The sequence below is a fragment of the Mizuhopecten yessoensis genome, unplaced genomic scaffold, assembly GCF_002113885.1.
Source record: "Mizuhopecten yessoensis strain PY_sf001 unplaced genomic scaffold, ASM211388v2 scaffold6799, whole genome shotgun sequence".
Classification (NCBI taxonomy): Eukaryota; Metazoa; Mollusca; class Bivalvia; order Pectinida; family Pectinidae; genus Mizuhopecten; species Mizuhopecten yessoensis.
In genome coordinates this window covers 1,330-14,926 of record NW_018406730.1, presented here as the reverse complement: position 1 = coordinate 14,926, position 13,597 = coordinate 1,330, and the positions used below count along the sequence as shown (strand labels likewise).

The 13,597-nt window shown below is 34.1% G+C and overlaps 2 protein-coding genes across 2 annotated transcripts; both read left to right on the top strand.

Moving 5' to 3' along the window:
- The first annotated feature begins 3,734 nt into the window (after positions 1-3,734).
- LOC110452675 (protein PFC0760c-like) lies at positions 3,735-6,135 on the top strand. Its single transcript, XM_021501326.1, has 3 exons — positions 3,735-3,852; positions 5,369-5,878; positions 6,122-6,135. Exons 1-3 carry the CDS (start codon positions 3,735-3,737, stop codon positions 6,133-6,135), a joined length of 642 nt encoding a protein of 213 aa, XP_021357001.1.
- A 9-nt stretch (positions 6,136-6,144) lies between these two features.
- On the top strand, positions 6,145-13,506 carry LOC110452682 (TPR and ankyrin repeat-containing protein 1-like). The gene is made up of 4 exons (XM_021501333.1): positions 6,145-6,325; positions 7,398-7,661; positions 8,066-8,215; positions 10,262-13,506. Exons 2-4 carry the CDS (start codon positions 7,538-7,540, stop codon positions 10,666-10,668), a joined length of 681 nt encoding a protein of 226 aa, XP_021357008.1. The 5' UTR covers positions 6,145-6,325; positions 7,398-7,537; the 3' UTR covers positions 10,669-13,506.
- Positions 13,507-13,597: the final 91 nt, after the last annotated feature.

The following is a 13,597-nucleotide window of genomic DNA, read 5'->3' as shown; positions in this document are numbered from 1 at the left end:
AACGTTTACGACTTCTACCATGAACCATTAAAATGTTGTCTAAATACGAACGTATACCACTTCCAAGGTTCAGTAGACGGACCACGAACCACTTTTATGAATTAATATATCATTAAACGTCAATAGCATACCACTTCCAAGGTTCAGTTGAAGGACTATTAATTACTTTTGTGCATTCAAATTCTAAAATCGAACTTTTACCACTTCAGAGGTTCAGGTGACGGATTATGGACTACTTCTGTGTGATAATGTTCCGCTTAGCATTGAACGTGAACCACTTCCAAGGTACAGTAGACGGACCACAAACCACTTTTATGCATTATCATATCACTTAACATCTAAAGCATACCACTTCCAAGGTTCAATAGACGGACCAATTACTTTGGTGTACTGTATAAAATAAAATGTTCGTATGTATAAACTTTCGTTGTTTTCATGGTTTCTATGGGACCACAGATATAAATACAACGAATATTTGTACAACTCGAAAGAATATACACAACGTAAATGTGAAAATAATATCAACTTTATTTCAATCAAAAATGTGCACACAAATATATATACATTGTACGTGTATACTTATGACCATGTAATAACAGCGAAGAAACGTATGCAAAAGAATTTCATACTGAAAATGTTGTAGATCTACTTGTGTATAAATGAAAAGAACCTTACTTCACCACATCCAAGGAAAGTATAATAGAATCCAGGGTTACACACAAATCGATCGGTAACCTCATGTTCCTAATCTAGTTTCTTATTTCTATTCCGATTTCACATTTCCGTGCGATATTGACACATCGATTCAAAGGAAGAATATTTAAGATAATTGGAAAATTAATTTCAAATAAAGAAATGTTCTAATGAAATGGACATGTGTTATAAATATGTTGTATAAAAATAATTTGGTTTTGATTAATTATAAACGTGACAAGTATCAAGTGAAACTGTAGGCTTACTGACGAGAACAGGTCAGTATTTTTAGCCCGATGTCAACACTCCCGCCCACGTTATAGTTATTTTACTTGTTTGATAATAGTTTTTCTTGTTTGACATGAATGGGTAAGTGTGACTTTTTGTCATTTTAAAGCATACCGCTGACTTGTTACGGTGTTGGACCAATGACTTTTGGAATGGTGGATATATGTCGTTGTGCGTGGCTAACCACTTAAGTTTGTACCCGCGAAATAAATTGGAAGCTCAAAACCACGAAAGAAAGTACACACGAACAGTTCATGTTATACAGTAATTATTTGTCAACTGATATCGAACGTTTACCACTTCTAAGGTTCATTTGATGGTGTAGACGGTGTAAATGTAGATGTTGAATAAGCGCCCGCAATAGAATAAGTGTTTGATCAAGTTCCTGTGTGGAGTGACCTTTTATACCAACAAATATATGAGATTGTGGATACCGGCGACATCATGAATGATAATCCAGTGCCACGTCACTCTCCCTTAGCAGGTCCATATTTCACTGACTAAATGCTTTCTATTGTTTACAAACAAATACCGACAAAGCATACGACATTGCGACAAACTCTCGTGAACAAAATATTTCTTCATTTTGGCATCAGCTACGGGCTTTTTGACTGGCATCTTCTAAATCTGTATGCTCGCAACAGAAAGACTTCGACATCGTTTCACATACGAAAAAACTGCATGTGAATGTTATGACACTTCTACATTTAACAGCAAGTACAAGTGTGCCCCTACGTTGGTGTATCTCCATTTCCAAATGATTGGACAGATGGCAGTGACAGGAATGCCATGGTGTGACTTCTTCGTCTGGTCTCATGTGACAAACACCTAGAAAGAATCAACTTAGATTCCGTAAATATGGGTATAATGCAATGGAAACTGGATATTTTTTAATGGAATCATGTTCTACCTCTCAATACGAAATGAAGAACTAAAGTGCAAGTTAAATATATCTTAATTACATATCCGTATTTCGATATCTAATTTGGGTCTCCAAATATGACTTACCATTTAGAGTGACTCATGTTCTACCTCTCAATGCGAAATGAATAATCACATATATTCACAATGAAATAAATAAAGTGTAAGTTAAATATGTCTTAATTACATTTAGAGTGGCCTGACCATCTTTAAGGGGGATGGATATAAATAGCCTATTAATTACTAACTATCGTCAGTTAAATATATCTTAATAACATATCCGTATTTCGATATCTAATTTGGGTTTCCAAGTATGACTTACCATTTAGAGTGGCCTGACCATCTTTAAGGGGGATGGATAGAAATAGCCTATTAATTACGAGCTATATCGTCAGAGTCTTCTGGATGACCCTATAAGACCGCAGAGAAATGCTTGTACATTGATGCAAACTTCGATGTTTAGTTTGAATGCATCTTAATGTTCCATAGTCTACAATGGCAACATCATTTACAATTAACAATACAGATATTGTATACTGTTGATAAATGCTGGAACTGTAATTCTGATTTCATTTCTCTGATCTCCCACCTGATCGAACAGAATTTGGTGGAAGAGGGATAATGTGAAATAGGTGTCTGGGGTAGGGGATCACAAAAGTAAACAACACTAAGTATATTATTACATCCACTTTATTCGGGGTTTACACCTTTTCGACAGACATTCTCATTCTAATGCACAAGTGCTTATGTAGATTATATAACACAATCTGTGTTTGTATGATAAGATCTTATGTATGTCAATGCAATGTTCTACTCTATATAATATAATCATGTATTTCATACAGCAGTGTATGTCTATATATAATATGCATATAATACAATGTCTATGTATGATATGACATAATGTATATATATGATATAATGATATTTTGGTATCGCCTGAGTCCCAATCATTTTCAAAACTAATAGATAAGAGGATTACACACCTTCCGTTCTGGTTCAATTGTAGATTATTTACCAATTTGGATGTTCACCTGTTTGGCCCTAGCGTCGACGATGAGTTCTAAAAGGACGAAACAGCTGTATGGTGCAGAGTAAATCATTTTTGGCCATGTCGTTTATATAAAATTATTTCATAGATCCAATCGCATGTGTGTTTTACATCCATCCTTCATTTCAATCTTTTGACTAAATGTATCATATGCACTAGTGTATTTGGACCCGAAAGTTTAAGACATAAACTACCTGTGTGTGTGTTTGCTGTATCGGATACATGTATCTACATGTTTGTACTAAATACATATATATGACTATTTTTGTTTGAATTAAATAATTTGCAGTATTCTTTGATCTATAAGAGAACAAGAAGGGCCGAATTTGTCGTGTGTGCTATATGAAATCATTTTTAATGTAAAAGGAATTATAAATTCAATATGATAAATAACAAGTATGATATGATAATAAAGATGGTGATGAGGATGATAATAATGATGAGATAAATATTATGGCATGATTATGATGATATATGTGAAGAGTGTCATTATGACATGAGTATGATGACTGAGTTTTAAGTGATGAGGATTGACATTCTGATGACTAATTATTATTTTGATATCATTGTTTGATGATGATAACTGAGAAGTCATTCTATTGTGGTTATGGTGATGATGATAATGATGATGTCGTTCTCATACTGTTATTTGATGATAATGGTGATGATAATTGATATCATTATTTTGTGGTATTGATGACGATGATAATGACGATGGATGATGATGTTATGACAATAATGATGATGATGGTGATGAGAATTGAGTGCCATGATGATAATGATGTCATTCTCATGTTGTTTTCATTATCATGACAAGGATGATGATGAGGAGGAGGAGGATGTTGACGATGGTGAAGATGATGATGATGATGATGATGATACTGAGGATGTTGACGATGGTGAAGATGATGCTGAAACATGAGTAGATATAAAAGTTTGTGTGAGAGTGTATGTATAGGTCATGTTAATTTAATGCAAATGTCAAAAAAGGCTTAAAAAATAAAAAATAAAAATGAAAAAATAAATGAAAAAATAAAAAAAGATAAATAACAAGGTTTGCATTGACGTAATTTGGCTTGTGTTTATTAAGATAAAAGTGTCCGTACATCAAGACCTGAATAAAACAGAAAGAATTTATCATGACCTACAGTGTAGTTTGCACTGTTGGAACATAAACTAGAATCAATCCGCTTTGTAAACTGATAATGCTTATCAAGAACCTATCTACTTTCACTTTTTGATTTACATTATATAACCCAACAGTATTTCTGAAATCGTAATTAGCAGCTGATAACACTTTATTAGTCATTGTCACAATGCACAACTAATGATTATCGGGAAGGAAGCAAGACTGGACCTCATGCTCTATGATCAAGGTATGTATCCTATAATTTATCATTTGATATTAATTTTTATGACAGTTAAACGACGTTACGAGCTCATCGTGGGCTAGCGTACGAGTATAGCCAACATCACACACCATAATACATCTGGAGGTCAGTATCACTTTTAAACCTTTTCAGTGCATGTTATATGTCAACTAAATACAAGAAAATAAAAACTGGTAAAAGGTTTCATTTGACGTAGAAGATTATAACACTATTGAATACAATATATATATATATATATNTATCTATTTATATATATATCTCATATGAAAACAGTGTTATTCAGTGTCATAAAGCCATCACATCAATCATGTCATTTTATTGTGTTCATTACTTTGACATATATTTTTTTCCAAATGACTTGAATGTGACAGGGATTGCCATGGTGGGTGTCGTAGATGAAGCAAAATACGCTTCTCCTTCCAGAACACATGGTTAATGGGCAAGGCCTTACCCCTTTGTACTTTTTTTCCTTTTCGCTTTATTGACGTGAGCAAGTTTACATCCTCATGAGCCTGAATCATAAATAATCAACCCATAATAGACCTTCACAGGAAAACAATCATGTAGTTAAGGGTTATCAGCTACATAATGCATAAGAATACATCTTAAGAAATATACTAGAGGAAAATAACCTAGGGATATATACATACTAGAGGAGCACAGCTCAGGAATACATATTAGAGGAATATATCTTAGGAGTATTTATTACACCTCTACTGAGTTTTCTCTATATAAAACAATTTTATAAGATCACGTATTTCCCTAAAATCGCTTAAATCCCTCCACCTGAGGGCTACTCCCTCCCCAAAATAGGACCAGTCTACTCCCTGCACGAACGAAGACTATTCATCCATGCATACTTGTAGGCGGAGTGTATACATTTCACATATAAAAACATTCTTTAGACGAGATGCCGAGTGATGTAACATTTAAAATGGCCACCGATGTTTGGAATTTTTCAAATGGTTTCAGAAGCAATATGCCCTTGTTGAAAATTCAGTAATATCGGAATAATCTATCACAGGAATGATGGCAAACACGACGAAGCAAGCAGGGAATGATTTATACGGTACTGATGATAATCCGATAAGTGAAGACGATAAAGAGAAACTCAAAGAAAGTATAACTGTTGAGCATATCGAAGTACAAGAAAGACAGACAATGCAAAGAAAGCTTGATGGTTCTGCGACACCACAAACACATTCAACGGAGGACGACGAACCGGAGAAGTTTCCCTGTGACGGTACTGGCGTGATTTCGTCAGAAGATAGGATCGCCAACAATAACAGTTGCAGACAAACCACTGACGAACATTTACAGCGTGACATTATCTGTCATCATACTGTTGAAGTTGATAAGCAGCAGGTAAGTGTTACATCTGATACACCATCTGCGGGTTCTGAGGAGCAGTTTGACGATACATCGACAGCTGACGATGACGGTTCTGAGAAAGCACGTCATTCGCATGACCAGTCAGAAAAAAGCCACTATGACCACAGCGAAGGGAAACTTTTTGGATCAGAGACTGATCCGGGTAGCTTGGATATTCCAAACAAAACCCAAGTGGTAAGTTTTGGAAAGACATTTAATACACACTCACATTCAAATTTACTTCTATATTACTGAGTTCATAACTATTTTGATACACCTAAGCTGAATAATAAATTCAAATTCACATAATCATCAATATCGATCATTCATGATATTTTCTATAATAACCTTATAGTTTCATCTTTACATTAATGCATATTCCATTCAAATATTTCTGATGTTGTAGAAAAGGGCAACTGAACGTAAAACGATGCGCAAAAAATAGAATCACTATTCAAGGAAGGAATATCATGGTTGGAAATTAAACAGTACAACAACGGATTTGCTATCTTTGCGAAACTTTTACAAAGTGCACCTGCCCTTTCTGATGAATATATTTCAAAGACCATCAATCGTATTGTTGCGTATTTAGAGGACTCTGATGATCCGGGTGAGTTTGTATTCCTTTTATTAGACCCCAAACGGTACTACCGGAGGGGAGTTATAGACTCGCACTCCATCCGTCAGTTCGCTAGGAAGTCAAATACTTCACCTTTCTCGTGTTTATCTCATGTACTCTGTCATCTACCATTGCCAATGTTTGGTTGTGAATTCATCTTCGAATGGCAGGGTGTCGGGCCTCCTACTATATGCATTGCAATGGTCCATAGTTCATCTTAATTTCAAGTTTGTCCGGAAGTGGGGTTATATATGGAATATGGATTGCTCACAGCACTTCGCCTTGTTCCCTATTGTGTTGTACCAGATTATTTCGATACACCCGCAGTGTGTTTGTTCAGTATTAAAAACGGAAAACAGGAAAACAAAATCAATAACATGGTAGAAATTTAATTAGTAGGGTAAATTTCTTAATTTGGTTTTTGATTTGATCGAGTGAAATGTTTACTTTCTTTGTTTTACTGCATCGACAAGTTAAATTAAAAAATAAAATTCGTAATTTCATTTTTCTAGTGATTGATTTTTTTTGTTTACATTGACACTCCCAATTTACGATTAATGTGTACGACCATGTTCAGGTACGGATCAGAAGCATATCGAAATAGTAATCAGTCATTCATATATAAATGGGTATGTTAAGAAATAAAGTCGTTATATATTTCATTGGCGTTTAAACTGAATTAGTTCTTCAATTGTATACAAGCATACAATAGAAAAGCCTGAATTGAGTGGAGGTCCATGTCCGGGTAAAATACTCCTGCTACTTGTATTTACGACGATAGAAAATGTGTCACTGTTTACCATTACCCATCTTTGATTAATAACATGTTAGTGACGTTAATATTTCTTTTAATCACTAACGTGTTTTATCCCTAACGTCTTCTGAAATTATCAACATGGATTTGAATACCACGTGACAAAAGTAAACAAATCAAAACGTAGGTAGATTTCAAGTTTTTTAATGAATTTTCTAGCTTACAAAAATTAGTTGTATATATTATGTTTCTAGTTGACTCATTGAATATACGTTATAATATATTTTATTTACTGTATATATTTAACAGAAATTCCTGAAGACCTTATACAAATTCCCGATATCCACCTGAACCAGATTTTGAAAGGTCTACTGGACAGGAGAAAATGGTTCCCTTTTCTCAGTATAGTCCGTAAACACCGTAAATTCAATGCATCCAATGAGACGTTTATGGATCTCGTAAACGAAATATATTTAGAGACTGTTGTGGGAGATCAACAGTTTCTGAGAAAAACAAAAAGATTGGACAATTTGATGAAGGGGTTATTGGATATAGGAGCAACTATACCGAATGGTTAGTAATCATACCCCTGTATCCGTCCAGGCAATAGATTGTTATTATTAGATATATTAAAATTATACGTACCAAAAGTGCACAGAGAACGATTACTCTTTTCTGTAATGAGTTAATTTACAACTGGAGAACGATTTTCACTTGTCATTTTATAAAATGGAATCTATTTTATATCCTATTTATAAAACCTTTTTATTGCTATAAACATATCATTTCAAAACTCCTGCTCATTGCTATATGTATCTGCTGTTCTAATTAAAACAACTATTACCTTATATTTTATATTATGATGTAAAACAGTTGTTTTGCGGAATATAAAAATTGTATATAATTATCGATGATCGCTGACTCCGAGTTAAACTATCTCATTAATATGTATTGAGAAACTTTTCCTCAATCTACAGAGGGAAAAACTTGTATCCTAGCATGCATAAAAAATGACCACTATGGGATCCTCTTCTTACTGTTGTCGAGGGGCGCTCATCCAAGACACCTGACCATATACGCCGGTGACACGCCTGTACATGCTGCATTAAGGATCGCGCTTACAAAAGGTCAGTTTTTGTTGGTCAAACGTCATACTGTACTGATGTATTGGTTGCTCCTTTAACTAAAAATGTGCGAAGCCCATGGTGTATGTATACAAATTAATGTTTCATGAAAACTGATGAATGCCTTTTAGTATATTGAAATGACATGCCTGCACATTCACCTGATAAACTTAAACAATCACGTGATACACTGGTACAACATTTGTGAGGCTCGATGATGACGCTGTGTATATTTAGACGTTATCTTATGACGAGTTATATATTGCAGTCCGTATCCACCCGATATCTCCCTATCGGTCAGATATGGGTCGAGGGTTGATAAGGGATACGATATATAAATAGTCATATGACAAAGTGTTTTTTTATCTAATACCTCAATGTACATATTTTAGCACGGTATCAAAATTATCAGCAATAATACAAATCAAGTGTATGAGAAGCGTGATTTTACTGAAATGTTTTGCACCGGAAGTAAATCGAATATAGCGTGTGCTGGGCAGATGTAGTGCATGTCGGGCAAATATGGCGCGTGTCTGGAAGATGTGGGTTAGTCTGGTATATTGCCTATGCACAGCTAGTGTTATCATGGATAAGCATATGATAATTGTTGTTGTTCAGTACACATATATAGTATATATATAATAGAGACACTGAGTGTACTGATTTCAATCGACAGCACAAAAAGACAACATGACCTTTATGTTTTAGACATAATTATATCTACTACACAGAAATCTAAATAGAAGAAAAACAGACTAGTACGGAGATTAAGACAAAGTAATGCAGAGGACAAAAATCAATTCAGCACATTGAACAAAGATAAACTTAGATAAAAAGATGTATGCGTGTGGGATATGATAATCCTTCTCGAGAGTGTAATATGTGGGTCAGAACTGATTATTTTATGTTCTGTTACAAAATACTTCATCTGAGAGTAGAATATCAATATTCTGCATACCTACATAATGGTTGACTCTTTTTCTTTCAAATCTCAACCGAAATGTTGATAAAAAAATAGGACATAGACAATGCAAATGGAACACTAAATATCAACAACATTCTAGATGACGTATACACAAACTGTGGCCATGTTTTAAAAGAGCAGGAACAAGTACGCGATATACCGTCGGTTCAAAGACTAAAGACGAAGTTATATTAATGGACAATAATAAATATATAACAGTAGACAAGCATAACGGTTATACAGACGAAACTATTACAGGGGGCAATTTTGTTTATAACAAAATTCAGAGACCGAAGATAAAATAATACGGAGAACAAAGACAGACTATTACTGAGGACAAAGAAAATATATTACGAATGACATAGATAAACTATTGCAATAGACATGTAACGGTAGTTATTATATTTTTCAAAGCTTCCTCTACTGAACGAACTCGGGACCTTCATCGTTCTAGTCTGACACCATATCAAATAAGCTAAAAAGAAATTTCTCTTTAGCTCAATTATCTACAAGAGGTCCCGGGTTCGATCCCTAGCGGAGGTTTTCAGAAAATGGACTTCTGCTACATTGGCGCCCACTTAAGTGCCTGGGAAACATTACCAAAAGTACTTGAGATGGATTTTCATTTCATTTTATACCTCAAAGAATTACGTCTGTTGTCAAACTGACCTGGTTTTCTCTTTTTTATATATGACTTGAAGATCATGTCGTTGGTCCCTATGACTTAGATCTTTGCTGTCATGCAAACTTTCCTATAAGTGTTGGCAGACATCGTGAAGGGTGCCACATGTGGTGCAGTTATCGCCTACCCTTCTGGAACACGTGGTTCGTCTGCGGTGTTGGGTAGCTCATGATGTATATACTAGTGTATAAATGCTAATTATGTGCGACTTTAAAAATACATTTTCTGCACGATGGCAGTCGATTATAAGGTAGATTATAAAACACTACTTATTCCATATCAAGTTTTTCACATTAACTCAATTATGTAACACACGTAAGATTAAACCATAATTATAAGGGCATTTGCATTTGCATGCTTGTGGCAAACATTCGTTGATTTAAAACAACTTTTTTTCTGATAGTTCCAGGACATTTCGAGGCTTTTGAATTTCTGTTAAAGAAGTTCGAAAAAGATCCACAAGAATACAATATGTGTGATCCCACAGCAAAAGACAGATATGGAGACGGACTGCTGCATTTAGCCCATCTCCAACCAGGCGGTAGTCAATTTGGAAAAGCTATTGATTTATTGTCCCAGCATATCCAAAACCATTCTTCAGCACTCCATTTTAAGAATAAGAAAGGACAGTATCCGTCAGATTGTGCAAAAGGGATTTCCGGTCGACCAAGGCGACAAAAGCGGAAGAAAACAATCGCGATGAGAAGAAGAGGGGAAGAAAAAGAACGTATCATAAAAAAGGAGGAGAGAGAAAATGATGTGCCGCAAGAAGAAGGGGATGAGAACGAGGATGTGACGCAGGAGAATTAAATAGAGAGAAGTGTACAAAAGGAAAAAGTAAAGGAGGATGAAGTGCCAGAGGAAGGGACAGAAAAACAGAAAAAATATGAAGAGAAGGAGGAAGAGGTAAAGATGATAACATATCCAAAGGAAAAGCTACAGGATACTGAATGTTAAGTAGCGGTTGAGGACTATAAGGTCAAAGAAGAATATCACGATGAGGATGTACAGAAATGTTCGTAAAGATGAATAGGTACGTACGTATTGGAAGCAATGACCCTTGTATCGAACTTCATCTCGCATATCCCATACCCTAGGACCGTGCTCTTTCAATTGCAAATGTTCACCTCCGGTACCATACTTTATTCTCAGCAAAAAAACTCGCTTTTACCTCAACTCTAAGACCGTGGTTCGAATTTCTGAATTCTTTATTTATACATTGTATGACAGATTGTACATTGTACTAATTTCATCCCAGCAGCTTCAAATGAATTATTCGACCATGTATTAATAGTCAGTTGGTTTACACTGTGAATAGTTTAAACAATACCCAGAAAAAAGTGCCTCTGATTGACAAATTAATCAATTAGTCTGTTATCTCATTAGCATCAAGCGAAGATGAAATGGTTTTTGGGTCGCCATGTGGATCGAATTTCTACCTGTAATATTTTGGACTTATTAACTATTTGTTCAGTATGTTTTAGATCGTCAGTGATATAAACAAAAATCCTGGATGAAATTGGTGTTTAGCATGATTAAATTTGTATAATCAGAGTATTTGTTTTCGTTTCCGGTTTTCAATTGCTATTCACGATGAACCATCTTAAATCAATATTATTGCCCTTGTCTCTTGTATTTGTATTCAATTCTCGCTTTAATAATTAATCTCATATTATACTAATCTTTGGCCTCTGTATTTTCTATATATGTTCTTTGCCCCCTGTAATAGTATCATCTGTATAAGCTTTATTCTTGTTTATTTTTATATTTTTATTATTGCCGTCTTATCTAACTTTATCTTTGACCTTTGAATCTACAGGATACCATACTATTTCTGCCCTTTTGAAACAATGCTTCGGTTTGTGTATACGTCATCTACTGATCCTGCCTGATAATAAAATCTAAAACAGTCTCTTAGATAACCATCAGTATCACTAGTTGATAAATATACCATGGTTTATAACACTGCTGTAATAGTACATTGTTGGTGTGTCAAAGGTTGTTTGAATAAATGGACATTCCTCCTTTTTCTAATTTCGTGTAAAAATGTTCGAGATGTTCTCTTAAAGCCTTTTTTGGGGGTTCATTGTGATACATTTATTGTTAAAAGGTATCGCTTTATTAATGTTTTTCATGCTTTTGTTCAGTTTTGAGACATCTGTCACCGGATGTGAATGTTGAATTTATTTTATGCTTTTTTCAGAATGAAGGTGTGATTAAATTAACATAATTTAACTGGATACGTTCAACTATTCTCTTATTAATAGAAGTAGAAAATGTGTCCCAGTCGATATACCAGTTCATTTTTATCCTAATCTATCTGATTTGTCTGTCTGTCGCGATCGAGTTTCTGTTTAATAAATGCCTTAAAAATGGTCCGATTTTAACAAAATTTGGTATAAAAATATGTTATGACAGTTCTAAGAGTAAACATGGTCGACAATTATATGAGAAATAATCCCACACAATCTTTCCTCAGAACTAGCATTATCCCACAAAGTGATATCAGAACAAATCCCACGCAATATTACTCCGGAACTAGTATTTTCCAATATACATGTAGTGATATTAGAAGTAATCCAACACACAATTTAACCGAAACTAGTGTTTTAACATATAGGGATGTCAGAAATTTTCCCTAACAAATCAATTTCATCGATAGATATCATCGCCCCCATATTGATATCAGAACTATAACCCCACAGATTAGATATAAAATATGCCAATCCAATATATACCAGAATGATATCCCCAGAATGAAAAAGAGATACAAATCTCAACAAATTCGCAATTTTATTATACTCGTTTGATAATGATCAGTGCATTAAATAAATAAGTGCGAAAGTATCCATTCATATTCATAAATTACATGTATTATCGATTATATCAAGATTTTAAGTTATATTGCTAACACAAACAATTTTACAACATCATCAGTTTCAGGAATCACAACGCAAGCATTTCCACACGCGCAAATGTAAGGGAACATTCAAGAGCTTGGTCTTTATAATCTTATTATTTTTTTATATGAAAGCATGTATTTCATTGGTAATATTTGATGTTACATGTACGTTACATCTTTAACTTTTGTATATTGTGCCTCATTGACGCATTATCATTATTATCATCACATGGCAATAATATCACTCATGACACACGTGTGGATAATTTGAGATTTATATATTACTGTTATATTCAATCCGTCTATATTATACATTTATATATATATATTTGTTTTCAATACTCCTTATAAAGGTCAGATAGTCATGCATTATTGCTATAATTGACTCTTTATACTTATTTCAAATTGTGGAATGTAATGGAAAGCATCAATGCGTCTTTGTTTTCCATCCACAGATAAAATACATTGTGGTTGTTTAAACTGTTATATCTGTACAGTATACAGTAGTAAATATTATAAAGGCCTTTGCCAAAGTCATTGACAACATCGGGATTGGTAAATACTATTTTGTATTGACATATGAATTGACTTTCCATTTTTGGAACATAAACGAAATTATCGCTCCTTAAATAGATTATATTCTGTTATATTTGAATTCAGTGAAATGATTACATAATTTTATGAATGTCATTAGTAATAATGTTTACCATAATCGTATCTGTTATGTAAAAAACTACCATTTTGTTAAATACAGTATGGAAATCATCTATTGGGGTGTTTATTTTATTATATCGTGTGATATTTTCTAGCAAGTGTATAACCTAGGTATATGGTGGG

Excerpts from the sequence above, each read along its gene's own strand:
- LOC110452682 (XM_021501333.1), top strand. The coding sequence starts at position 7,538 with ATGGATCTCGTAAACGAAATATATTTAGAGACTGTTGTGGGAGATCAA. Across the intron at positions 7,662-8,065 it reads AGGAGCAACTATACCGAATG|AGGGAAAAACTTGTATCCTA; the intron begins GTTAGTAATCAT and ends CTCAATCTACAG. Across the intron at positions 8,216-10,261 it reads AAGGATCGCGCTTACAAAAG|TTCCAGGACATTTCGAGGCT; the intron begins GTCAGTTTTTGT and ends TTTTTCTGATAG.
- LOC110452675 (XM_021501326.1), top strand. The coding sequence starts at position 3,735 with ATGTCATTCTCATGTTGTTTTCATTATCATGACAAGGATGATGATGAG. Across the intron at positions 3,853-5,368 it reads TACTGAGGATGTTGACGATG|GAATGATGGCAAACACGACG; the intron begins GTGAAGATGATG and ends AATCTATCACAG.